The 26,887-nt window shown below is 42.9% G+C and overlaps 1 protein-coding gene across 2 annotated transcripts in view; it reads right to left on the bottom strand.

The window, feature by feature from the left end:
• ephb6 (eph receptor B6) overlaps positions 1-26,887 on the bottom strand; it is a 61,928-nt gene that overhangs the window by 20,434 nt on the left and 14,607 nt on the right. For both annotated transcript variants that reach the window (XM_033641242.2, XM_033641243.2), the window contains exons 2-5: positions 23,864-23,928; positions 14,616-14,888; positions 11,707-11,876; positions 11,320-11,615 (exon numbers count right to left, since the gene is read on the bottom strand). In XM_033641242.2, coding sequence (XP_033497133.1) covers positions 11,320-11,615; positions 11,707-11,876; positions 14,616-14,888; positions 23,864-23,928 — 804 coding nt within the window. The remainder of the gene's footprint in view (positions 1-11,319; positions 11,616-11,706; positions 11,877-14,615; positions 14,889-23,863; positions 23,929-26,887) is intronic.

Genomic DNA, 26,887 nt, shown 5'->3' with positions numbered 1-26,887 from the left:
CTTATACCTCACTAAACTTTTGGGAGATTGTCATTTTCAGTGTGCAGACTGTTTCTCTTCTTCCTTTATGTGCTGCTTTTGTCCTGCACCTGCCCAATTGAGGTTTGATGAGCACATTATTCACTTCTTTGAATAAAACGTTAGCAAACAATTGCTTATTCACATGTCCAGGAGTCACAAAGACACATTATCATTGAATTGGAGTCCTGTTTCTGGCCACCTGGTTAATGTAAGTCCAATAGTTACTCCCTTTCAGCTGTTTTTGTTACCCCGAGGGAAACATTCGACTAAGATGCAAATTTAATAGATAATATAAATGTCCTACTGGTCCCTAATTGTGCCTGTCTATTGTTTGGTGCTGAGCAAGTGGTTTACAGTGAGATTTTACACCTTTGGTTCCAAAAACAGTGCATGCTGCTGCTGGAAATGACACTATGAGAGCAGTGAGAGTGAATTAACACAGTAAAGTTGTGGGCCAGACAGCGAAACAATGAGCTATAAATCCCTGTAAAGAATAAAAGAGAAGCAGAGCTGGATGATAATTATCTGTAGGTTCATCTCAAAAGGCAACATGTTGATCAATATCGGTTTATGAGACTGGATATGGTCTTAGATTTTAGATATCGTAATATCATCAGTGTTGTCTTCTCCTGGTTTTAAAAGCTGCATTACAGTAAAGGGATGTGATTTTCTGAAGTTACCAGACTGTTCTAGCTGTTCTATTATTTGCCTTTACCCACACAGTCATTATATCTGTCAAGGCTCAAGTTTCTCAGGTTATGTTTTTTTATTTCATTCATGTTTGTTTCCTGTTCTACTCTGAAACTCACATCTCTCGTGTCAGATCACTTCACTTCCTGCCCCTGTGTGTTTCCCTCCCTTCTGATGACTTCACCTGTGTCTGACTGTCTGTCCCGCCTTGATTAGCCTCACCTGTGACTCGTCATCCTTCCCCTCACCAAAGTATTTAGTGTGTGTCTTGTTTACCATCACTGCCAGTTCGTCTTAGCTCCTTGTGTGTCTTAGCGTTACAGCCTTTTGTTTCTCTGAGTCCCTTCCTTGGTTTTTTGGATCTAGCTTGTTGATTGACTCTGACTCTGCCTCATCCATATTGGATTTGTTTGCCTCCACTGACCCTCTGTGTACCGAGCCGTCCTTTTGACCAGTAAAGACTGTGTTATTTTATAGTCTGAATTTGAAACGGACCATGTAAACAGCACATTCAATTTGGATATTCTGCATTAGGCCTTGTTTCGCGTGTAGCATTTTCCAGTTAAGATGTGGGATTTGCAGATAGGAGCATTCTTTGGACATGTATACAGTGCTTTTGGAATATGTGTCTCTAATGGGGTTTTTACCGCAGTTTGTGACACATGGCCTCTTGTGTGTTTATGTGAGCTCTGTGCGTTGTCGTTGATATGTTGTACACAAACCAGCTCACTGACAGTTTGCAAGGCTGTGGGGTGGAGCTGCATGGCCAAAAGTCCGCTACAGCTGGAAAACTTGCATAAGTGACAGCCATTCCATTTTCCATACATTGACGTGGTAAACGACATGTTAGGGCATGTTAATCAGAGTATGCACAGTGAAATATCAATTTTCATTAGCCATTATTAGGATTTTTTTTTTTTCAGAATAAGGGCAAAAGACGGAATATTTTGTGTATGTATACCTGGTCAATAAATCATCTTGGCTAAAATAAGCTTGATTAAAAAAAGCAAATTTCAGTACGCCTATCATTACACTACCTGCTCTGATGATCCGACATGCTCAATAAATTTCTAATGTGATGTAACTGTGTGTGATCAGATTCATTTGTCATCGTCACCTGGCTCCTCCCCTACAGCAAGGTCCAGCCAGCAGTCAATACTGGCTCTCATTGATCATTTCACTCAGCTTGACCTTCATTGACAGACTGTAAAAGAAACTGAATGTCAACAAGTAAGTCTCATCCCGCTCTGGGGGAGATATCCGTGCTGTTTGGTGAAATGTGACTTTTTGGGACCAGAGCAGAGTCACCCATCACACTCAAAATAATATCACACTTAAAATTTACATCCTCCTCTGGCCAAATGTTCTTGTTTCCCACCACAGCGAGCCCCGGGATAGTTAGTGGATGTGTCTGAGCTATGAGTGAGTATTCTGGGTGACAAATCAGGACGATCTGACATGTTGAATATTTCACTGTCACTCGCACGCCACAGAAAATACCAACAAGGGTCCAAATTAACTCGGAGCCCATTTGAGGATTCAGTGCTAATCCTCGTCCCAAATCCTCAACAGTGGCTTAATGTTCGAAGGGAATCAAACAGAGGGAAGGAGCTTGTCTTGGGAGGATGTACCGCCAGCTCGGACCAGCTCGGGGAGCTCAAAACTAAAGGACTGTTTCATGTTTGGCTGAACAGGTGTAATTGTGTCTCATGCTCGGCCGTGTTTCCGCTTGTTCTCCCCGCCTCTCCATCTCCCTTGTGGGATACAAATGTCAAAGGATACAAACATCAGACAGCTGCTGCTTCTTGTCTGCCTCTGTCTGTCCTTATCATTTTTCAAAAGACCAAAGACGAGTTTTTATCCCCAAAACTGAGCTTTGAATGTCACAGCGATCACACAGAAGCCAGATTCTGTTAGCATCGCTTGTGATAAACAGATTTGTAAATAATTGAGGAATGATCTTTTAATGTCTGTCTGCCAAAACACCAGCTGTGTTTTTGTGAGTGTTTGATGTTTCATTTGGCTATTTAATTTATCATCAGTCCAAATGGCGGAGTGTTGTTTGGGTGAGTCTGAATTATCAGAATAATCAGGCCTTGCACATGTAATAGATTAACAGGCGACTTTGAAGTTTCCACTTTAGTTCCTCTCAAGTGTTGTTGTCATTTCTAATGATTCATTTTCATTTCAAACAGATAGGATCCTCTGATCATACAGTGAGGGAAAGATTGTAAATAAAATCACACAATTTAGTTGTTATTAAATGTTTAAAAGGCCCTTAAAATCTGCTTTCTCACTCAGCTTCTCACTGTGAGCTATGGTCCAACATGAGCACACAATTTTCTGCTGAAGTTTAAACACTTTTGGTTATTTCACACAAGACATTTCTGTGTTATCGTCCTCTGTGCTCTTTTCACTGGTGTAAGTGCATGGTGCTCCACTGGAGAAACACAATGTAAATTATTTGCATATACCCAACAGGATTTTGCTAAATTTGAATCACAATCTAATGACAGTCGTGAGGTTGTTTGCTTAATGTAGCTTTCAATCAAATCTGGTCAAACTACACCCACACAGCCATGATGAAGCAGATAATCTGAGATTCTGAGTGTTCCTCTAAATAAATAATAACTGAGGGTTATTTCCCCAGTGTGCTGAGTGAGTTTAGAATAACTGATCAATAATACAGTTGGTGGTTCAATCTCTGGCTCCTCCTGTTGACAGTACATGTCAAAGTGCCCTTCAGCAAGACACAGAACCCTCATGACCCTCTGAAGTCATGGAAATCCAATGCTTGGGCAGTGACTAGCGTGATAGTGACTACCATTGAAAAAAAGGTATCCTTTAATGTTGGAATGATACACAGCTGGTCGCCATTATAATTTAACGGTGCCCGGCGGTGTCAAGGGGAAATATGACGGGATAAGGATGTAAGTTCAGGCGCCGAAAGTCCGAGTGGGGCGAGCAAGAGGGGTGTTGGAAGGGTCTAACAAACATCGACTTTCACGTAAGAGAGCAGTGTTCCCATCCCATAAGATTCTAAAGCCAAACCCTGTTCTTTTTTCGGAAACCTAACCACGTGCTTTTGTTGCCTTAACCCAACCACGTGTTTGTTGTTGAAGGAAAAACATCAATTCAAAGCGTAGTGCATTTATTTTGAAAGAGACTGTAAAATGGAAGTGTATCTTGAAAGAAGACAATGCATGTAACAGGCAGAACTTGACACGGTGTCCCAGAACGTCAACAACCGACGCACCCAGGGTACCTTGCATGCGTATGTGGACGTGGAAAGTCCATGACCAAAACGTCGATATGTGACGAGGTTGGAGTGAGAATGTGTTGAATAATGATAATGATGGTGCTAGATCAAAATTCAGGCATCATAAAACTTACAATTCATCTCAAGGAAGACATTAATGTCTCTGCTAAATTTCATGGCAATCCATGCAGTAGTTGTTGAAACACATCATTAAGAAATTCAACCTGATAGTGGCACTACGGGAACGATCAGGGGATCATGAATGTCTGTACAAAGTCTAAATGCCAATGTATCCTGTAGAATGTGAGAAAGTTTTGACCTGACAGTAGCGCTGGAGGTAAAGTCAGAGAATCAACAAAGTCATTGGGGTTTATCCTCTGGGGACAGCCAAAATGTTGGCCGACAAACAACAACACCATTTGTTTTAAGTGACTCATTGCTGCATTTTCAGGGGCTTGTAAGCCAACAGAGATGGTTGTTTATTAGCGATCCGTTGCTTTGTTTCCGCTGGGGATAGTGACCCAAAAAGCGGTTGTTTTTTACTGAGAAGTCGTTGCGTTTCAGCCAGGATTGTGCCACCAAAGCATTTCTTTTTGCCCACATTCAGTCGGAAAAGCTGAAGGTAAACATGGAAGGTGGGGAAAAGAGAGACTGAATGACATGCAGCAAAGGGCCCAGGCTGAAATCGAACCTAAGCCACCATGATAAGGACTGAGCCTTAATGGTATGCAGTCTACCATGTAAGCGACTAGGGCATCACAGAACTGGTTCTTTTTTACTGAGACATGGCTGCATTTCTGCCAGGACTGTGTCACCAAAACCAGATATTTAAAGCCAAAACATTATGTCCTTCTAACCATAACCGAGTGGTAACCCTAACCACGTACATAGTAACATACAACTGTAACGTATCAGTGGTTTGCAGAAATGTGCAATGTCAACATTTGTTGAGGTGATAAGGTTGCTGGAAGCATCAATGTCTGCACAAAGCTTCATAGCAATCCATCTATTTTCATGTGAAGCAAAAGTGGTGAGCCAAGTGACTGACTGAAAAACCAATGTTACCTAAAGCAAACCTAAAGCAACTCCACCAGCACTGCAATAAAGTAAGTCTCTCTAGACAAATGTGTCAATGAATGAAAAAAAGTGAAGACAAAAACATAATAACTTACATCTTCACTTGGTTCCCACCTTATTTTTTCATCCTGAGCAGCTCAAGTCTTTGCTATAATGATACACTTTCACAAATAAAGAAATACATTATGGTCCTCTTGAGTCTTAAAATAGAAAGCTATTAAAGCTGTGTGTAGTTAAAGGCAATCATTTAACACTGATATTCATTTCCACATGAGACCGAGAGGAGGAGGGATCTACAGTCTCCTATTTGTCCCTAAAAATTATGTCTTGCTTGAGGGGGCAAAGCTGCGCCGGGTGCAGCATTCTCACATGGATATCAAACAGCATTAATTCTCTCTGTGGTGATTTACTTAAACAACAAGACGCCCAATACAACTCAATGAAATGGTGACAGAATGGAGAAGTTATATCCTCAGAGGGTTTTATTTAATGTGCTGAATGATGTGATTAATGAAATGCATATAGGTTAAGATGACACACTTGTAAGTGGAAGTAAATGTCAGACAACTTCTTGATAAAGTGTTTGTTTCTTTCTTTTCTCTGAGGTGTTTAAAGTGCCGGCGCCAGAAAAACAATGAACATTTTGCAGAATGACGTCTTTAATTATAGCTTAGGTGTATACGTTCAGTGCAGTACAGCCTATCATTTGCTCTCATTGTGGTATTATTAAATGTCCTTGGTGCTTTATTCAAACAAGAATGAAATGCACAGGTTTGTATAGCCACGGAAGTTCGGCGCTCCACTTTCTGTTGAGAACAAGGATCAGCTTCTGTTAATAATTCCTGACGACTGCATCGCCAGTTAACCATCTGCCTCTTTTCTAAACATTCCCAGGGAGCCAGGGAGGACAACAATGTAATGATGCCAATCCACATCATTAGTCAGTGAAGTGATCAACAAAACCTAATCAAATGAGAGTTGGAACAAAAAGCCGGAGCAGCGTGGGCAGCAACATGTTGGATCATTCATAGACGGTCGGTGGAAGCCTTCGCTCCGGCGGCTGAGCAGTTTCGAGGGGTGATTTGTCAGTAAATATCAATCAAATGCAGACAAACACAAGTGGGGTGCCGAGTGCAGATGTAAAGCAAAAGAGCATGAACGCATTTTACAGCTGACTTGGCAGGATTGGAGGATTAATTGTGCTGGAGGTAGTTAGACTTTGAGGGCCCCCATACGAGGGAGCGGAGCAATTATGGCCATTCAAATTCCTGGTAGACTTCAGTTTCTTACTGTAATCCTGGCATTTACAGATTCACGCGGAAAGTACATATCAGCAGCAGGATACACTCGTGCACACTCAAACATTCACACAAAGAAACTCACATCCACTTCTTTCCCTTCACGCCCTCAGAATTTTTTGCCTGCTCAGTTCTTTAAGTCATTAACTTGCATCCTCCTATCTTTCACTCTCGCTGTTTTCCCTCCACTCCCCCTCTCTTCCCCTGCGGTTTCTGTCACTTGTTCACAGACGAGTGGCCATTACATCGCCATGACCTAAATGTGTCACATCCCTCTCACCATGGCTCTCTCCCTCTCTTCCTCTCTCCCTCCTCCTGCACTCTCCCTATATCCCTTCCTGTCCGTCTCAAATTTTTTTCTTCTCCCCTCTTCCACTCGCACCCACTTTGAGAAATGAAAACGTTTTTTAAATTGTTGACCCCATCTCCTCACTCCTTCCCTCCCTTTGCCTCTCCTCTCCTTTAAAGTTAAACAAAATATCAGTAAAAGTATATTCTAAAGTGTGTCTTGAGTGGGATTTAAATATGAATTACCCACATCTACTCTTTCTCCCTAACTGGGAACTTTGCGTTTTTTTTAAAAGGTTTGCTTTCACTTTCCTCAGCACTGCTTGCACTAGGCTGACCAATGAAAGAGCAGTGTGCATCAAGATAGTTCGCATTAGCGTTAGAGCAAACATCTGAGAGATTCAGCCGTACATGTTGAGCCTCAGTCAGACTCAGATGAGGAGTCTGTTGTGCACCAACGAGCAGATTTATCAGAATGGTACACACAGTTAGCATCTATGTTGTTTGTTAGCTTGTTGGCTAACTGGCAGTAGCTAATACAACATTAATGTTTGTAAAACATACAATAATATCTGCTACAATGGCGTTTTTGGAGCTGGGTCTCACTCTGAAACTGTCAAAATCTGGAGCTTGGGCAGCAACTTGTGGTGTCAGAAATCAACGAAAAAAGGCGTCCTTTAATGTCAGCATGATACGCAGCCGGTTGTCATTGTAGTTTAACGGCGTCTGCCAGCAGCAGGGGAAAACGCGACGGGACAAGGCCGAAAGTCAAGGTGGGGAGAGTCCGAGTGGGGTGGTTGGGAGGGGTGTTGGATGGGTCCAACAAACCCCAACTTTCACCCAAAAGAGCAGTGTTAACGTCCTGTAAGATTCTAAAGCCAAACCCTGTTCTTTTTCCTAAACCTAACCACATGCTTTTGCTGTTGAATGGAAAAAAACCCCGTCAATTCGCAAAGTTGTACCGACGTCCTGCATTTATTTTGGAAAAGACTGCATGTAAATGTTAAATTTCCTGTGAAAACGGAAGTGTATCTTGAAAGAAGACAATGCATGTAACAGGCAGAACTTGACATGGTGTCCCAGAACATCAACAACCGACACACCCAGGGTACCTTGTACGTGGAAAGTCCATGACCAAACGACAATATGTGACAAGGTCGGAGTGAGAATGTGTTGGCTTTTGGTAGATAGTGGAAGGAGGGTCAGGTTTACATTAGGGATGCGCTATAACATTGGCATGTCATCGGTATCGGCCGATATTGGCTTTAAAATGAACTATAAGAATCAGCCAACATGCTAATCCAAAGTCAGGTCACATGGGCAGCAGGCTGAGCAAACTGAGCATTGAATGAATATTACATACATTGAAAAGCATTCTACTTCATGTCTTCATCAGCTGATGAGCCCACATGATAAGAGTATGTATGCATAATATGATCACTAAAATTAGGTGGGGAACAAAGTGGATATATCGATATCGGTATCGCTTATCGGCAGTAATTTGTCATATATCGGCATATCAAAACTTTCACTGTGCTAATGCTAACTCGCGCTCTCTGAGACATCCGCTCTCTGTTGGAGGTTTCAGGTGTCTTTGCCAGTGCTGTGTCGAAGTCTGAACCCCCGCTGATATGTGTTGCCTGAATTACATACCTAATCTAGCTTGCCCTGGGTATGTCTGAACGTCAGATTTTAAAGACGTGCACAGACATTGCCCCCTTCAGTAGAAGAATGTAGATACATCTCTCTAGTGAAAAACTTTGCATTGATACAAGTCTGCATAGTCAGTCATTTTAACGATCATAAATGTAAAAAAAAAACCACATTTTGAGTGGAGCAAGACTTAAATAGATTATCAATACAGCTGCTCTGTATTCCCGAAGGTATGTCTGTAAAACATCACTACAAATGCACTGCACGAATACAACGCTGCCTCTCCCCGTCTCATTTCAACCCGACATGACCTGCCTGCCCTCGCTCCCCTCTGGTCTCTCTACATCAAACACAGCTGTGTATGAGAGTGACAGCTGTGACTTTCAGTATTGATCCAGACGCTTCGTATCTCAGCAAATACCAAGAAGAAAACTGTCAGTAAGTCAAGATTGGCCCCAAAAAAGATGACTGATTACCAGTATTTGTTTTGGGAGGTTTTAGTTCAAATGAGTTCTCCTGATCTTTTTTTTTCTTTTAGATTTTAAACTTTTGATAGAAAAAAAGCGTATGTAGTTGCATTATGGAAAGTTCAGGAGCCAATATAAAGAAGCCCCTTTCTCGAAATTCCCTATATCAACATTGATTGAAATATAGAGGACCACCTCCTTGTCACAACCTACATCCATCACTGCGATCAACATCTACATTATTCAAAAAACACCTGAAAAGGACTGACTAGCAGAGATTTATGGATTTCATTACAATGCATCTCAATGTGCAGAAACTTTGTAAATTGTACTTGTATCACTGCTTAGTCTTGAAACGTTTATGAATTATGCAGTGTCCCAGAGGAAAATTTTGCTGCTCTCAATAGTCTTTTCTTTGTCTCATCATAAATAAATCAGCTGGGTATTTGGAAGTTACTAAATTCTGTTCTGTTTCTCCTGAACCTAGCCTTAGAAGAAATAAGGAGCAGGGTTTCTTTACTGTGCTCCTAGGCTTCTCTGATGTTTCTCAACTCTGAGAACAGAGAAAACACAGAGATGAGCCTTGAATTTGATCACTGAGACATTCTGAAATTGTGCAGGCTCATTCAAGTTTTCTTTTGGATCTTACTGCAGGGTACCCGCGGGGTCTTAAAAACTTGAAAAAGTCTTAAATTTGATAACCGTAAATTAAGGCCTTGAAAAGGTCTTAAATTTTGTTTACAAGTCTTTAATTTCATTCTCAAAGTTCTTAATTTTTCCCTTTCTTATCTGCATGATACACTCAACAACATAACTGTATACTAAGTAAACTAACAAAAAAAAATCTTGGAACGTTGCGTTGTAAAATGATTTTTTTCTGCGACTTTAACGATCTCCGACATGAGGTGGCGTTCCAATACACTGTTTCAACTAGGAGGTTGGAAAATCCTGATTTCCGAGTTTTCTAGAACGTAGCATTACGTTGGAGCGTGCACAGTCAGCCGCTGACCCACCGAGGTCGTCGCTCGCGCAGCAGCTTTGGGATGGGCAAGTGCAGATTTAATCCATCGTGGCTAAGTGACTCAAAATATGACTGGGTTCAGGCTGTACCAGGGAATGAGTGGGAGGCTCAGTGCAGCCTGTGCCGTAAAAAATTCAAGCTCGGCACAATGGGACATATGGCCTTGGAGTCGCACATGAAGAGTGCTAAACATTTAGCATGCTCAGCAGCTACACGGAGGCAGGCACCCATATCCCAGTTCTGCGCGGCAAACTCGACACTAACCTCAGCAGTCACCTTGGCTGCCAGCAGCACCGAGCTCACACAGCCAGGTAACATATGAGCTCTTTGTGGCTCGACGCCAACGCTTAAGGCAGAGGTGACGTGGACACTAAAGACGATATCGGACCACCACTCATATACGTCAAATGAAAATATAAGCGAGCTCTTCAAAGTCATGTTCCCCAACTCAGAGATCGCGGCTACTTTCACATGTGGGAGCAACAAGACTGCCTATATTACTAAGTTTGGTCTGGCCCCTTTCATCACCAAACAACTGACCCGGGCAGGTCAATAAGGCGTCTGGATTTGTGGTCATGCTTGACGAAAGTCTAAACAAAAGTACAAAAACTAAACAGCTGGACATTCATCTGCGCTACTGGGTTGGTGACCGCGTCCGCTCAAGATATTTTGGCTCTGAGTTCATGGGCCATGCTATGGCGGTGGACCTGCTAAAACATTTCAAAGTAAGTCCATTTGTAATACTTTTGCACACAGGCGTGCGCACGCACACACTGTATTGTTTATTAAAATAAGTGATTGTTATTTGTCCCTGTGTTATGCTGTTATTCTTAGTTATTCTGACAGATTTTTTTGCATTATTTCATAAATGTATGCCAGAATAGGTGCGAGGTTGGTCTTAAATTTCATTGGTTGTGGTCTTAAAAAGGTCTTAAAAAGTCTTAAATTTGAGTGGAAAAATCCTGGGGGGACCCTGTACTGCTATCTGCAGAGCTGATTATTTACAAATGAAGATTACTGCAGTGAGGGAAGAAAAAGAAGATTTCAAGGTCTTAAATTATGATCGGTCTGAGACAAGAGGAAGGCTATCTCTCAGGAGCTGAATTTAAGAAGTATGAGAAAATGGTCAAATCTCATATTGATGTTTTATTGAGCTCAGTTACATCTGGAGAAATGTGCTGGACAAAGAAGAGATCTTATTTTGAATTTTCCTTTCCTCTGGGTTGACGTATGGATTTTGTCTTACTGCGGTGAAAGAGCACCGTATCCCTGTGGTTTGGTGGTTTACCGCCACTGCAACTTCAGCATGACAGATTGTGATGTATTACAACTTCAGTTATGTCTGCTGATATATGTTCGACACACATTGCCATGTGTGGCCCGGCAGCCTTCAGTGTTTACAGGCTATTACTCTGGAAGTGTGACCAATCAGATAGTGGTGTGGGTGGGACACTGAGTGAGGCTACAGAGTGGTGACTCCAGACATGTTTAAGGCCTGTTGCTCTAACACCCCCCCCCCCCCCAAGCTGTTTTACTTAGACTTACCCAAGCAGGCGGATCCATTGACGTTCGGCTCGTAGCCTTCATCACAGACACATCCTCCCACTGGAACCATCCACTCCCCTTCAGCATTGCAGTGCATACGAGGGGGCGTTCCTCCCTGTGCTTTACTGTGGGGGACACACGTCCCGCTCACGGGAACTAAGGCAGTCGGCTCTGCCCCTGAAGGTGTCGCCGGGTAGGATGCCAAGTGCACACTGGTGGCTGGACAGCGGCGGTAGAAGATAGACACGCCCATGAGGGAAACACAAGCTCCGCTGTCGACAATGGCCAGGACGAATCTGAAACACAGGTCACATGTTTAGATGGGGGACATTCAGACCCTTGGGAGGAGTGATGTTAGTAAAACATGAGCAATACAGTGATGATTACCCATTGCGTGTAAGCGGGGAAAAGCTGCGTGTCTTGATGTTGATTCGGCTGTATCTGTTGGGTTGGTACTGGTGAGGTGAGCTGGGCTCCACCTTGGAGAAACTCTTATCCGCTGCAATGGTGTCGATCTTCACCCAGCCCTCCCTGGTCTCCTTCTCTCCGCTGGATGGCTGCGGGGAGGAAGGAGCAGAGTGGACAGCAGACGGTGGAGGGAAAGATAATTAGTGGTAAAGAGAAAACAAAATAGCATCGTGAGAATGTGTGGTTGACAGGAAGGAAGCAAGTAAGAGGGACATTATGGGCGTTAAAATGAGCTGGTTGATAGATGGATCAGGACTGGAAATATACAGCGTGTTAAAGAAGGAAAATGACAAATGAGAGACAAGCTCAGAGTTTTGCTGTATAGTTCCCAGACACATGTTCGATATGAAGTGGTTTAGTGAGAAGAGCAAACGTTGACTTGGATGTATGCAGGCCCCAGTGGGAGTTCGTGCTCAAGTCCCTGTGAAGACTTTCAGCGCTGCAGTGCTTCCTGACTCTTCTGCGACTCTCCTCCGATTCCTCATCAGGCTTTGATTTGCATTTTTAAAAAGCATCTCACTTCCCTCAGGAGAAATGCATTCATCTATACAAATACTGCGTCCCTCCCACTGAGACTGAGACTGCACATGATGGAGCTCAGGCAAATCAAACTCGGTAGCTCGAAATGTCAAAAAGAAAAACCCCAAACAAAAACTAAACTAAATGCATGAATAAATAAAACATCTCTGGACAGTCGGTGTCAGTCACTAACAAAAACCTGCTTGAGGTGCAGAGAGCTTCCTGCAATGAGTGTAAAACGGTCACTGTCATATATTTTATGCCTTCAGTGTATAATTAGTGGGACTGAAGTGACATTTCCGGCGACCACAACGGCACATTTTAGCATTTTGTAAACCGCAGTCCTCCACCAGTATGCGCTTTGCACACAGTGTGGCCTAAAGAGGCCGTCAATCTCAACAGCTTTTCGTGACAAGCCCAACAATAATCAAGATGATTATACAATTACTCCTTGTCATGAGACGATGAGAGGTTTTGCTGTTTTGAGTGTAAAATCAATCAAGATTGCATTTTACTTTGCTTAATGATTATTTTCTGTTGCTTAATGATTCTGTGTGAAGGTCGTCTGCCTCCAGGAGTGACAAAATGTCCAATTCTTCTGTTTGTTTACCGATTCTGTGTCTGTAAGGATGCTGAGCCGAACCATTGAAACTGAAGACATGTCTCAGCTAATTAGGCTTAGGTAATGTGTAGATACAACTGTAGCATCTCAAACTTTCACATAACCACCAAAAATAACAAGTTAAGTTGTTTTGTAAATGTATAAATGCACAACACGTCTCCTACTCTTTCAGGGTGTTTACAGGTATAAACAAGTTAAATTAAGACCTTTTTAATACAACTTTAAATGAAATTTCACACTAAATACACACAAGAAGTGAAAATAAACTCTTTCCAACTCCACAAAAAATACAGTGATGCCAGTTTAAAATGAGCAGTGAGGTAAAATGTCACTGAAGATGCTTTGTGCTTACTGCTCTGCACAGAAAAAAAATAAACTAATAAGCAGGCAAGGTAGCAAGGCCTCAGTTTAATGATGCAGATTCATAGCGTGATCTGAATACAGAGAGGGGGTGAAAACAGGGGCATTGTGTGCACACAGGTGTGTTTCCTGTTAATTACTGGCTGTAGTGTTTCGCTCCTGTTAAAATGATGTTTCCTGTAGCATCAACAGCAGATATTCTTGCAGTGATGTGACTAAAAAAGATCCAACCAATCTGAATTTAAGACAGTTTAATATTTTTAAAAGCCTTTAATTAGTAAATGCTTATTTAAGAAGGTTTAAGACTTTTTAAGGACCCTGGGATGCCCTGCCTTTAACTCGATCATATATAAGGAAGCTTACGTTAGTTTTAGCTAGATCAGCTGGTGTCAGTTACTGGGTGTCCAATTTTCTAACACTTAATCTCTATGTAAGTTTCTTTGTGTGTTGCTACGCATTTTAATTAAGGGGGGCATGTTCTTAATGGCAGCACGATGGTGCAGTGGTTAACTTTGTCGCCTGACAGCAAGAGGGTTCCTGGTTTAAACCCAGGGAGGAAGGTCAAAGCCGGATTGGGGGAGCCCTTTTGTCCTCCCACAATCCAAAGTCATGCGGGTTAATTGGTGCCCATAGGTGTGAATGTGAGCGTGAATCGTCGTCTGTCTCTGTGTGTCAGCCCTGTGATAGTCTGGCAACCTGTCCAGGGTGTACCCCGCCTGGGATAGACTCCAGCCCCCCTGCAACCCCTAACAGGATAAGCAGTTACAGAGGATGAATGAGGTGAATGAATGATTCTTAATTTAGTAACATTACTATAGCTTGGCTTCATGTGATCTAACAAAGAGCTAATTTAATGTCTGCAGGACTGCTGGACTGTCCCAGCTGGATGCTGCATGTTCACCAATAGATAAAATTGTAATTTAGGTGCTGATTTCCCCCTCCAGCTGTGTTGCACAGGGACCAGTTTTAGTCTCCCCTGCTGATAGGGGACAGCATTTGACTGGTGAAGTAAATAGCTAGGAATGAGGGTCTGTTGGTGTTCAGTATTCTGGATTCAAACTGGGACAGGTGTTGTGCAGAAAGAAAATAGAAAAATGGCTAGACAAGTAAAACTAACAAGGGCTTGTGCATAACTTTTCTTTCATGCCACATTGTCCTGACCCAATTTCTTCCTGGGACTCTGATCAAAATATAATGATTACAAGTGTAACTTGCTCCCAATAACAATGTGAACAAAAGAATGTTTTGTATTTACATATTATGTAAATGCAAAACTCTGGTGATTGCATGCTAATGATGCACATCCAGTGTTGTTCTTCTGCCTCACCTCGGCTGCCCAGGTCCTCTCCAGCTCCCTCTGAGAGTCGGCCTGTTTGTAGTACAGGGTGAGCGTCTCCCGGCAGGTGGGTGACGGTGATCGCAGGCTGGCGCAGTCACGCACCGAGAAACGCAGCGTGACAAACACCCGTGGAGCAGAGTGGCGGTACAGGAAGGGCGTAGCCAACCAGTTGTCTTGCTGACGGGGATTTTGGTTGACATTACAGACCTCGAAGGTTCGTATGAGCTTCCCTCGGTCGTCCAGGACACTGACCTCATCCCACTGAGGGAGACAAAAACAATATCATGAGCTTGTGTAAACTCAACTTTGTAGAAGAGTAACATGATCTTCAGCAGGGAGCTCCAGAGTCAGCCTGTGTAAACTGTAAAAAACCCTGGTGTGTTTATGGTTTGTCCACAGTCATGAATCTTCTTTATATTTTCAAAGCAGGTTTACATATCACAAGGTAAATATTGAGCATATTGCTGGTGTTGCTGACATGTGGGTCCCGTCCTTTACTAACATCACACACTGTTGTTTGACATCTTCATCCTTAGAGAGATAGAGTGTTTGATTTCACACACCCACACACACACAGACAGACACTAATATTGAATCCACAAGTGAATCCCTGTTCTTTTACTCTCGACAATGATATAGGTCATCTCTGTGTCCTAGTTATCCACAATAGACTTTCCACTGTCTAATTAGGTAATCAATGATTATAAAACCAGCAGTTAATTAAACAACTTGAGCCATTTGCTGCGAGCATGTTTCAAGTGTTGCAGACAAAACTGAAATGATCGAGAGATAATTAATTTCTGCCAAAAAGAAAACATGTGTTCTCATTGCTGCTGGAATCCACCCATTCTGATAAGCTTGGTAATGCACCCCACCCCAATACAGTGGAGGTGAAAGGAATTTTGTTAGTGGTGCAAGAGTCTACAACCATGCTAGCAGCTCTGTATGGCTTTGCTTGGAGTTCAATGCTCATGTCAGCATGCCTTCTCCAACTCCTCAATTGCAGCAGCTTGGTCAGTGGCCCTACACTTTAAATTATGCTGCTCTTGGTAACCCTCTAGCATCAGTTTTTTGACGTGTCAGTTTCTGTTTATGACATGCATACAGTGTCTTTTCAAAATATACTTCCATGTCCACTGGAAATGTACAGTTTCTACCTGTTGCCAAGTGGCAACCTCTGGGGCTGAAAAATGAAGCCGATGCAGAAGTGCCAAAATCTGCTGTTCCTCTAGTGGCCACTTCAGGCTGGTTCTAGAAATTAGTCAGTCCTCACAGACCCACATGTTAAAATGCCCAACTCGACGGCAGCACAAGTTTGCAGCCTAGTACAAAAATGGCTTTGTTCTCTCTAATTTCCCCCTCCATGACAACTGTACAGAAGCAAATTTTTTAAAATAATTCAACTCAATTTTATTAAGGCTTATATGTTACGCATAATTAAGGGAAAGCTGCTTGAATGAGAGGCTGTCTACGAGGCGTCACCACATTCAGATCCACCCCTCGTTCCTCCACAGCTCCACCCTTTTGTCCAAATATGGTCACTGCTGGCTCCCAAACCCAAGATGGTGATGGCCACAAATGCCGAACTCTACTAACTACGTCCATTATTTATACAGCCTATTCTCATAACATGTATGTCCTTTCAAAATAAGCTACTTAGTTTGGTTTAGGAAAAAAACATGGTTTGGGTTATAATGGCATTGAGTTTTAGTTTCACACAGGAGACACCAGCGGTCTTTAAGGCTAAAGTCCTGTGTATGTTTGACCCACCCTAACCCCTGCCTATGCATCCTTTTGCACTCTCTATATGACGTCAGTTGCTCTGAGCGTTAAATATTGCCATGAAGGGTTGATACTTGAAAGATTGATGCATCTCATATAGACACCCAAAGCCGCAGACGCAGGCGCAGACGCAGACGCAGACGCAGACGCAGACGCAGAGGGGCGTGACAAAGTGTCGGTATTTAACGAATGAGAATAGGTTGGATAGTGGTAACGTTTTGATACTTGCTGACACTGTTTACCATGTGGTGGCACAGTGGTGCAGTGGTGAGGAAGCCCTTCTGTGTGGAGTTTGCATGTTCTCCCTGTGTCACCGTGGGTTTTCTCCGGGCTCCTCCCACAGCCCAAAGACATGCAGGTTAATTGGTGACTCTAAATTGGCCGTAGGTGTGAATGAGTACGTGAATGGTTGTCTGTCTCTATGTGTCAGCCCTGTGATAGTCTGGTGACCTGTCCATGGTGTACCCTGCCTCTCGCCAAGGGTCAACTGTCATAGCCTCCAGCCCCCCTGCGACCCCTAACGGGATAAGCGGTTAGAGAAAATGAATGAATGAATGAACGTTTACCACGTTCACAGTCTTAATTTAGGAGCTAACATGCTAACATTTTCATTTAACAATAAACAAAAGGACTGACTAAAAATTTAACCCGATGATGTTACTAAATGAACAGTTAAGGTAGTACTAAGTTCTTTAAAATCATCCTGAGGGGAACATGAGCGTCTGCACCGAATTTCATGGCAATCCATCAAATTGTTAAATACTTCAGCCTGGACCAAAGTGGTGGACTGACTGCCTGGCAGATCGACAGTACCATGGTTAGTGCTGACAGAATTTCAACATCAAGCTGTGTTTTCAAAAAATGTGTCCTTATTTCTCTTGATAATACACAAACAGAATGTTGATGGTTTCTTCTTCACAACAAAGTACTGCTAATGTAACTGTTTACAATGCGCTCGGTGGGTTATCCGGAGCAACAAGGACACCTCTGAAAAGACATGTTGATGTTGAATTTCTTAAATGTGTTCTTCAAAGCTTTGAACGTAACAAATAAAATGCCACTCACCTCCTTTGTGTTAGGAATGAGATGGACATGTAAAAGAAAAGTTTTTCAAAACTCAAATGAATGCCAAATAAAACCAAAAGTCTTTGCTAGACACGACAAGATGTGAGAAAGAAAGTTCACACAGCAAAACAGACATAAACTAAAAGATGATGGAGGCATTTTCTGGTTTAATATGTCACAGTAATATAATAATGCATTATAATAACAATAATTTACAATGTGACATGTGGTTAGTTTTTCTCTTGCACTGGTCTGGCGTCTCCATGTGTATCACTGTTCACATGTGACAGGTGGCGGACACTTGTGTGTCTGACTTGTGGCAGCTGTTGTGCAATAAAACGAGCAGATTTTGTCGTATTTTCAGGAATCTGAATACTCGTAGACGCACAAATGGATTTGGACGTGAATTCTGTGGCTTCATGGAGAAAAAAAAGCATGAGCGGTGCAGAGACACGGCTTTGAATGAGACTCTGTCAGATCAGTCAAAATGTAAATGTAGGCGAGGGGTTTAGTTTCACCAATTATACAGTACGGTGCCTCCAAGGATGAAAAGGCTCTGCTTTAAGCCTGTGTAGCCCTAAGTGACAAGCAGGGCCCTTTCTGTTGTAACACAGAGGAATTATGCATTAGGCCTCATCATCATTATTCTCCATGCAACAATGGCAAGAGGACAAAAGGTCCTGACACTCTATCAGGGCGCTTTTGGCGTGTGTGTGTGTTTCTGTGTTTGTGCGTGTCAGTGTATCTCTGCATGCTCATGTCTCTTTCTCTGTGTGGTTCTGACAGCCAGTATGAAACAAAAACTTTTGTAGCATCACACATGAGAGAGTGCATTCATATTTGGTCCAATTGGAATAATGATAAGATCAGTGAGCAGATAGAAAGAGTCTGAGGCGCTGTCACTCTAATGGAGTGAGAGGACAGATTTCTCTCTCCTGGGCTGTGATTCACTCTCTGTCAGACGTGGGGATGAGGGGAATCAGATGGAGGGAACAACAGAGAGCACATGGTGGGATGAGGGGATGCAGATCGGGAGGGGGGGGGGGAAACAGTAAACAGAACATGTATTTGTGTGGGGTGGCTGAAGCTAAAGCCTGACCATGTGGCAAAAGGCAGAGACTTCCAGGTGGAGAGAGCCGCCGCTGGTATCTGTGTGTGGCATTCAGTGTGTGCAGTTTGCTTCTGTACCTTTGTGAAAAAAAAAGCATTTGTTTTCTGACCACAAACCCCCCACGTCTCCCCTCCCTTCTAGATTTTCTCATATTCTCCCTCCCTTATGAAGAAAGAAAGAAGAAAAAAAAATTGGGGCTGAGTCGGGAGGAGGGGTGGATGAAGCGTTGGAAAGAAAGGAAAAAAAAAATAGGGACGACTCATCTTCGTGATTTAATTTGAACCGAAATGCCAGAGAGCCACGCAATCTCTCCGGTGACAGAAGACTGGGAGGGGCAAGGCCTTGGACACGCACACACACACACACACACACACACTAACACGTAGAAGCAGAGAAAGGCAAGCACAGACACCCCGAGACATATGCGTGTGTGCACACACACAACGGAGGAGTAGTGTGTGAAAACAAGGAAGAGAAAAGAGACTACAGAAGAAGAAGTCGAGAGTCTGCTGGTTTGACACTGAGGGGAAATAAGGGGCAGAGTGGAGATTGAGTTGGGGGGATAAAAGGGAGAATATGAAGCAGAGACCCAGTGGCTCTGGGACTGTGAAGGGCAAAGGGAAGAAAGATTAAAAGAGGGAGAGAGAGGCAGAGACAAAGAAGCAGAGGGGCTGCCTGTCGGTACTTTAAAAGAGTGGAGAGACAGCAAGAAGAAGCAGGAGGAGAGCGCAGTAAAGAATATCCACTGAGCCTCGAGCAAAGGGAAAGATGGGATGTGAAGAGAAAAGAGAGGAAAGGGTTAAAAAAAAAGAACACACACACACACACACACACACACACACACTCCCTCTCTCCCCCTCTCTTGGTCTGTCTTTCTACTTCTCTCAGCTTGACGCCCCGGGTCAAATAACCATATCTCCATCTCAGAAGCACTTCTCATCCAGGGACCATAAAGAAAAAAAAGCTCATGCAAATGCTTGACTTGCTCATGCACTCACACACACACACTGACTCCCTCACACACTCAAATGGATGGCCTCCTGTTAGCAGCTGCCATCATGGTTCACGAATTCCTAACATGATGCCCTAATTAATCAAACATGTACGATTATGGAGGCCAGACTGGGGTGACAATGGCAGCACGTAAAACTAAACTTTAGCGTAAGGTGAGATAAAAGGCTTGATGTGGGTGCGTATGCTCGCCAGATGTTGATTAGAAACTACTGTATTTTTAGTTGGTGCTTTCTGAGCTTCTGGTGGTGGTTGGTTGTAAATGTCAGCTCACTTGGTTGCCAAAACTGGCACGGATACATCTAGCTGTAAAGAGGACCTATTATACTAATTTTCAGGCTCATATTTGTATTTAAGGTTTCTACTAGAACATGTTTACGTGCTTTAAAGGTCAAAATATACTTTATTTTCCTCATACTGTCTGTGCTGCTTCCCTGATATCTATAGGTAGTGTGTTCCATATCTTTGGGGTGTAACTGGCAAAGGCTGCATCCCAGATCTTCTTGTGGCTGTTGATGGGAACCTCCAACAAACCAGCAGCAGATGATTGCAGTGTTCATGGAGACAAACAGTTAACAAGGGAGTTTTTGGGGGGCTTTGCTAAGAACCTAGGTCCACATCGTGTTCCCAGTGCATGCTGCCACCTAGAGTAAAAGTGCCACACCCAGTGTCTTTTTTCAGAGCACTCTGGCTTTTTTGTGCGGCAATTTCGAGTGTGTGTCGTTTAAAATCTCTGAACTTTTGTACTCTGACATAGAGGGCTGCACTGGGATTGGGTCCCGCCGGGTCCCGCGGATCCCCATTAAACAGTAGAAGAAGAAGAAAAAGAAGAAGAAGATGTAGTCTAGCTACAGGATGTCAACACAAGAACTTGGTGCACATGCATGAGTGTTTCCACTCCATACTTATTCATAAATGGATGAATATGCCCTGAACCAGCTTTCATACCAATTTGCCGCTTGCCCCACCTGTCTGTCTGTCAGTCTGTCTGTCAGTCAGCTCCATCTGTCATGAGACAAACATGAAAGAAGACGTGCAGTTTATTGTGTTTCACCGGCGACGAGCTGTCATTACGTGCAACTATTACGCACGTCTGCGTGCTCTTTATAACTCACTGTGTGAACCTATGTTGCATAATAAACATTTGCCCCCTCATAATTTTTAACCGCCCCCTCAGTAACTTCATCCTGGCGTCGGGCTTGCCTTAACCTCAATCACTGCGTGATTATATAAAGGTAGAAAAATAAATAAATACACACACAGACACAGACAGTAATGTATTCCTGTCAAATACGGCGGCCATCGGCTTACTGGCGACGGAGAAGTTGGCTCCAATAATATCCTCTTCTTGGTGTGTGGACTGCCCAGAAGTACCTGAACAGCCGAGCCAGCCGAACACAGGTATGTGATGTGTCAGAGGAGAAACGAGCCGTTCACGGTCCACAAACCTCACCGCACTTTAGGAACTGTTCATTACTTATGAAGGGACTGTTCTTTACTTATGAGGGGACTTGTCAGGGGAGGAGGGTGGCTGGTTGATTCTTATTTTATTTATTTATTTTATTTTGATCCCCCCTATGTTAATCACTTATTGATGCTGTTTTTGAATTATGAACAAGTCAATAAGTAATTTATTCCATTGAAATATAATTTATGTATTATAGAAAAGTGATTTATCTTTTTATAAATGACAAAAGGCACATCTGCCTCATTTTCGCTGTGATATCGTGATACTACTCAGAACCATGATATTTTTATTGGTATCGTACAGTGGGTCCCAATTTTGGTACCGTGACAACACTAAGCTGGAGGGGGTTCATCTGCAAAAACTAATGAAAAACTAAACAACAATATTCGGTATTCGGTACTAGGTATTCGGCCAAGCGTTTAATATTATTTGGCTTCGGCTTCGGCCACAAATTTTCATTTCGGTGCATCCCTAGTAGGAAACCTGAGGTTTCTACTCATAGAGCTTACTTCTACATAAATGTACCTAATTATTTTAAACTCTGGCCACATTTAATATGAACATCCTTTATTGTTGCACTATACAGAACACACAAAATACGGAAAGGCATAATAGGTCCCCTTTAAGCTAGTTATTCTCATTTTCATTTCATGCACTGTATGATTCTCTAAAATTATACATCAGATGTTCTGCACATATCGTCCATGTATGGATGGAGTCTAAGAATAATGTTGTTCTGTACTGGCAAAGTAATTGGGCACAGGAATTTCCTCCACAGCAACAAGAACAAGCGCTGTCCTCCACTTTCTCACATGTACTTTGACTGATTATCTCAAAGATGATGACAATGAAGACGATGTGTGTGTGTGTGTAATTATGAGCCATATTAGAACTGAGCCACAATCACTCACAGATGAATGGATTTAACTGACCCGGGAGTTGACCCTATCACAGTCACGCAAGCACACACACATGGGCTCAGACGTATACCCCCCCCCCACCCCTCACACACACACACACACACACACACACACACATTTACACAGCTCAAGGCGATGCGACAGCCTTAAATAAAAAGCAGCTCAAGAATGAGAGATCTATGGTTCAATCACTGCCATCTCATCACAGATGAACACACACAGCGCAGACTAATAGAAAAAAAGCATTTTAGCCCTCAAGGATGTCTTAAAGGGAAGGTGAGACTTTGCTCATTCTCAGACTGTGTGTGCCAAAGGCTCCACTGATCAATGTCAGATGGCAGACAAGATAATATCCCTGACCTTAACCCATAACATTTACATCCTTATTCGTAATCTTCACTATGATATCTGTGACATTCTGCATACTGTGAGTGTATGCAGCGATGAGATGTCTGCAGCTAAAAGTATTGGAATGGGTTTAGTGAAAGGCTGCTGTTTATTTGAATCATTGCAATCAATGCAGCCTTGGAAAGTGTGCCAGCACTCAAAATGGATAATACAGAGCTCATGTTTGATTTCGATGTGTGAATGTCAGTGCAAACTCTATTATAAACAGACCTCAAGAGCTTGGACGTGTGTGAGCCTAATCAAAAACAGCAGGGTAAAGAGATCTTTAGGCACGGTAAATGTGTTATATTATGGATATATCATGTGTATGTTTTATTATCAATCATTGGGGTTAATTATGATTGAGCGAGAAGCACAGAAGTATTCTTCATCGACAAGTCTTTTGTTCTGAATATAATTAAATAATAGGAAGAAGAACAATTGACTTGGAAAGTCTTGTCGAAACAGCCAGTAAGATTTCAGCATGGAGTCAGGGCAAGCTTATTTATACCAGGCAGATCTTTAAAGGAGTTAATGGTATGTTGGAGTGCCAGGACCATCCACTCCTGGATGAGTTAAAGCTTGTGCCCTCCGGATGTCGTTTTAGGGCACCAAGAGATTCCACGTCTCCTCCATAAGCTATTTACATGCTTAATAGCAAATAGCACGCTGTGTTCCTTGCACTTTCTTTGCACATTTGCACTTTGCACTCTTGTGCAAGTTGCCTGCTTCGTATGGTATTTCTCTGACCCAGAGCCGGTCGCAGCACACCATCAAGGTAGAAATACGCCCGCCAGGAGCCGTTCAGCACTGTGGGCCGTCGGACCAATGGGGTGTCGGACCAATGACATGGACCCCCCAAACAAAACCCACGCTGACATGGGGAGAGCATGCAAACTCCGCACAGAAGAGCTACCCCAGCCTGGGTTTGAACCAGGAGCCAGCTTGCTGTGACACTTTAAATCTTAACGAAATCTCCACCAAAACTTCCACCAAAATAATTTTAAAATTACGCTAATGATTGGTAATTACTTTGGAAATCGATTCATTGTTAAACATTTGAACTTTAATTTTAAACTTGCTCCTTTAAAATCTAATGTTAAAGTAAATTGAATATTTTTAGCTTTTGAAACATTTATCAGACAAAAAAAAAGATATTACAATGTGTCAGTTGGCTCCAGGCAATGGTGATGAACATTTCTCACAGTTTTCTGACGTCTTTTAGACCAAACACTTATTCGATTTATCAAGAAAATAATCAACAGGTTGTGTTGATACCATCTGTTACCTAAAAGGACCGTGTGCAGTCTTTGTTTAATCTCTCGTTAGAGTTTTACCTCGAAGCCCAACAAACCATGTGATTATAACCTTAGACTGAAAACATAACCATGTGTAACATGTGTGCAACACATTCGATTGCCCCCCCAACATGACTGCTTTAATGCTCTGACAGCTGGAGAGCACATCAAGATGAAGTGAGGTCCGTGCTTACCCCCGTGTCAGGATAGGTGGTCCAGCCCAGCTCTGAGGTAGACTCTGTTGTGTCCAGCAGCATCACTGGTGGTTAAGAAAGCAAAGACAAAGACAAGGTGTGGGAAAACACATCAAACAAGATATACAGCTTTCAGTTTATTGCCATTGATTGCTGCTGAGCAGCTTAAACTTGAAGAGAGTGAGAGTGTTAAAAAAAGAGGGAGAAGTGACTGTGAAAGAGAATTTGTAATCATGAGATATTCTCTGAAGGCTCGAATCACAGACTGTGTGATGACATCAAAAGCTAAAACTTGGATCTGCTCCAGCGATGCTGAAGCTGAGATAAACTTTGTGAAGTTTTATTTTCTGGAGGGAGCTTTTAAAATCAAACAGTCTTTTATCCTTTTGTTAAAGAGGACTTATTATGCTCATTTTCAGGTTCACGCTTGTATTGTCTTTGTAGGTTCAAGTCTACTCTGCTCTGATTGGTTAGTGTTTTTAGGTTTTCCATATCTTGGCGCCTGTAACAGAGAATAGCAGCAATTTATACTGTGAAAAATTCCCCAATAAAAGCTTCTAAACACAACTGGATACATTCCAGCAGGAATCTGATCTGAAATTGCGGAGAAATTAACAACATCAGCAAGAAGATTGTACTCTTCCCTGACGTTAGCACATAGCTACATGTACAGTACAGGCCAAAAGTTTGGACACACCTTCTCATTCAATGCGTTTTCTTTATTTTCATGACTATTTACATTGTAGATTCTCACTGAAGGCATCAAAACTATGAATGAACACATGTGGAGTTATGTACTTAACAGAAAAAGGTGAAATAACTGAAAACATGTTTTATATTCTAGTTTCTTGAAAATAGCCACCCTTTGCTCTGATTACTGCTTTGCACACTCTTGGCATTCTCTCCATGAGCTTCAAGAGGTAGTCACCTGAAATGGTTTCCACTTCACAGGTGTGCCTTATCAGGGTTAATTAGTGGAATTTCTTGCTTTATCAATGGGGTTGGGACCATCAGTTGTGTTGTGCAGAAGTCAGGTTAATACACAGCCGACAGCCCTATTGGACAACTGTTAAAATTCATATTATGGCAAGAACCAATCAGCTAACTAAAGAAAAACGAGTTGCCATCATTACTTTAAGAAATGAAGGTCAGTCAGTCCGGAAAATTGCAAAAACTTTAAATGTGTCCCCAAGTGGAGTCGCAAAAACCATCAAGCACTACAACCAAACTGGCACACATGAGGACCGACCCAGGAAAGGAAGACCAAGAGTCACCTCTGCTTCTGAGGATAAGTTCATCCGAGTCACCAGCCTCAGAAATGGCAAGTTAACAGCAGCTCAGATCAGAGACCAGATGAATGCCACACAGAGTTCTAGCAGCAGACCCATCTCTAGAACAACTGTTAAGAGGAGACTGCGCCAATCAGGCCTTCATGGTCAAATAGCTGCTAGGAAACCACTGCTAAGGAGAGGCAACAAGCAGAAGAGATTTGTTTGGGCCAAGAAACAAAAGGAATGGACATTAGACCAGTGGAAATCTGTGCTTTGGTCTGATGAGTCCAAATTTGAGATCTTTGGTTCCAACCGCCGTGTCTTTGTGAGACGCAGAAAAGGTGAACGGATGGATTCCACATGCCTGGTTCCCACTGTGAAGCATGGAGGAGGAGGTGTGATGGTGTGGGGGTGTTTTGCTGGTGACACTGTTGGGGATTTATTCAAAATTGAAGGCACACTGAACCAGCATGGCTACCACAGCATCCTGCAGCGACATGCCATCCCATCCGGTTTGCGTTTAGTCGGACGATCATTTATTTTTCAACAGGACAATGACCCCAAACACACCTCCAGGCTGTGTAAGGGCTATTTGACCAAGAAGGAGAGTGATGGAGTGCTGCGGCAGATGACCTGGCCTCCACAGTCACCGGACCTGAACCCAATCGAGATGGTTTGGGGTGAGCTGGACCGCAGAGTGAAGGCAAAGGGGCCAACAAGTGCTAAACGCCTCTGGGAATTCCTTCAAGACTGTTGGAAAACCATTTCAGGTGACTACCTCTTGAAGCTCATGGAGAGAATGCCAAGAGTGTGCAAAGCAGTAATCAGAGCAAAGGGTGGCTATTTTGAAGAAACTAGAATATAAAACATGTTTTCAGTTATTTCACCTTTTTTTGTTAAGTACATAACTCCACATGTGTTCATTCATAGTTTTGATGCCTTCAGTGAGAATCTACAATGTAAATAGTCATGAAAATAAAGAAAACGCATTGAATGAGAAGGTGTGTCCAAACTTTTGGCCTGTACTGTACGTTCGCATTGTATGCGCATGCTGGGAATTACTGTTACAGAGATTAGCAACTTTCTACTGTGAAAGATCACCAGAAAAGCTTCAACAGAAAAAGTAAAGGTAGGTTGCACTGTGTTGGCCGTAGGCACCATCTTTGAGGTACAGGCTATGTTATCTCTATAATCAAAGTGCATGCACTCAGTCCAAAAGACAGAGTTTAAAGTGTTCAGGTTTGAGAGTGGATAACACATTCTCACTCCGACCTCGTCACATATTGTCACATCGTTTGGCCATGGACTTTCCACACCCACATACGACGTGCAAGGTACCCTGGATGCACTGGTTGTCGACGTTCTGGGACACTGTGTCAGGTTCTGCCTGTTACATGCATTGTCTTCTTTCCAAGTACACAACAACAAACACAGTTGAGTTTAGGCGACAAAAACATGTGGTTTGGTTTAGGAGAAAAGAACAGGGTTTGGCTTTACAGTCTTACGGGACGCAAATACTGCTCTCTCGGGTGAAAGTCATGTTTGTTGGACCCATCCACCACCCGTCCCGCCTGCCCCAGTCGGACTTTCCCTGCCTTAACTTTTGTCCTTGTCCTGCTACGTGGCTGCATATCACGCTGACATTAAAGGACGCCTTTTTTGTTGGTTTCTGACTCAGCAAGTCAATGCTCAAGCACCGGATTTTGACAATTTCGGAGTGAGATGGGCTCGAGTGGAGGCAGTGCATCAGGGT

Source organism: Epinephelus lanceolatus, chromosome 10 (assembly GCF_041903045.1).
Source record: "Epinephelus lanceolatus isolate andai-2023 chromosome 10, ASM4190304v1, whole genome shotgun sequence".
Taxonomy (NCBI): Eukaryota; Metazoa; Chordata; class Actinopteri; order Perciformes; family Serranidae; genus Epinephelus; species Epinephelus lanceolatus.
Note: the sequence above shows the minus strand (reverse complement) of the source record. Positions and strands in the feature narration are given on the sequence as shown.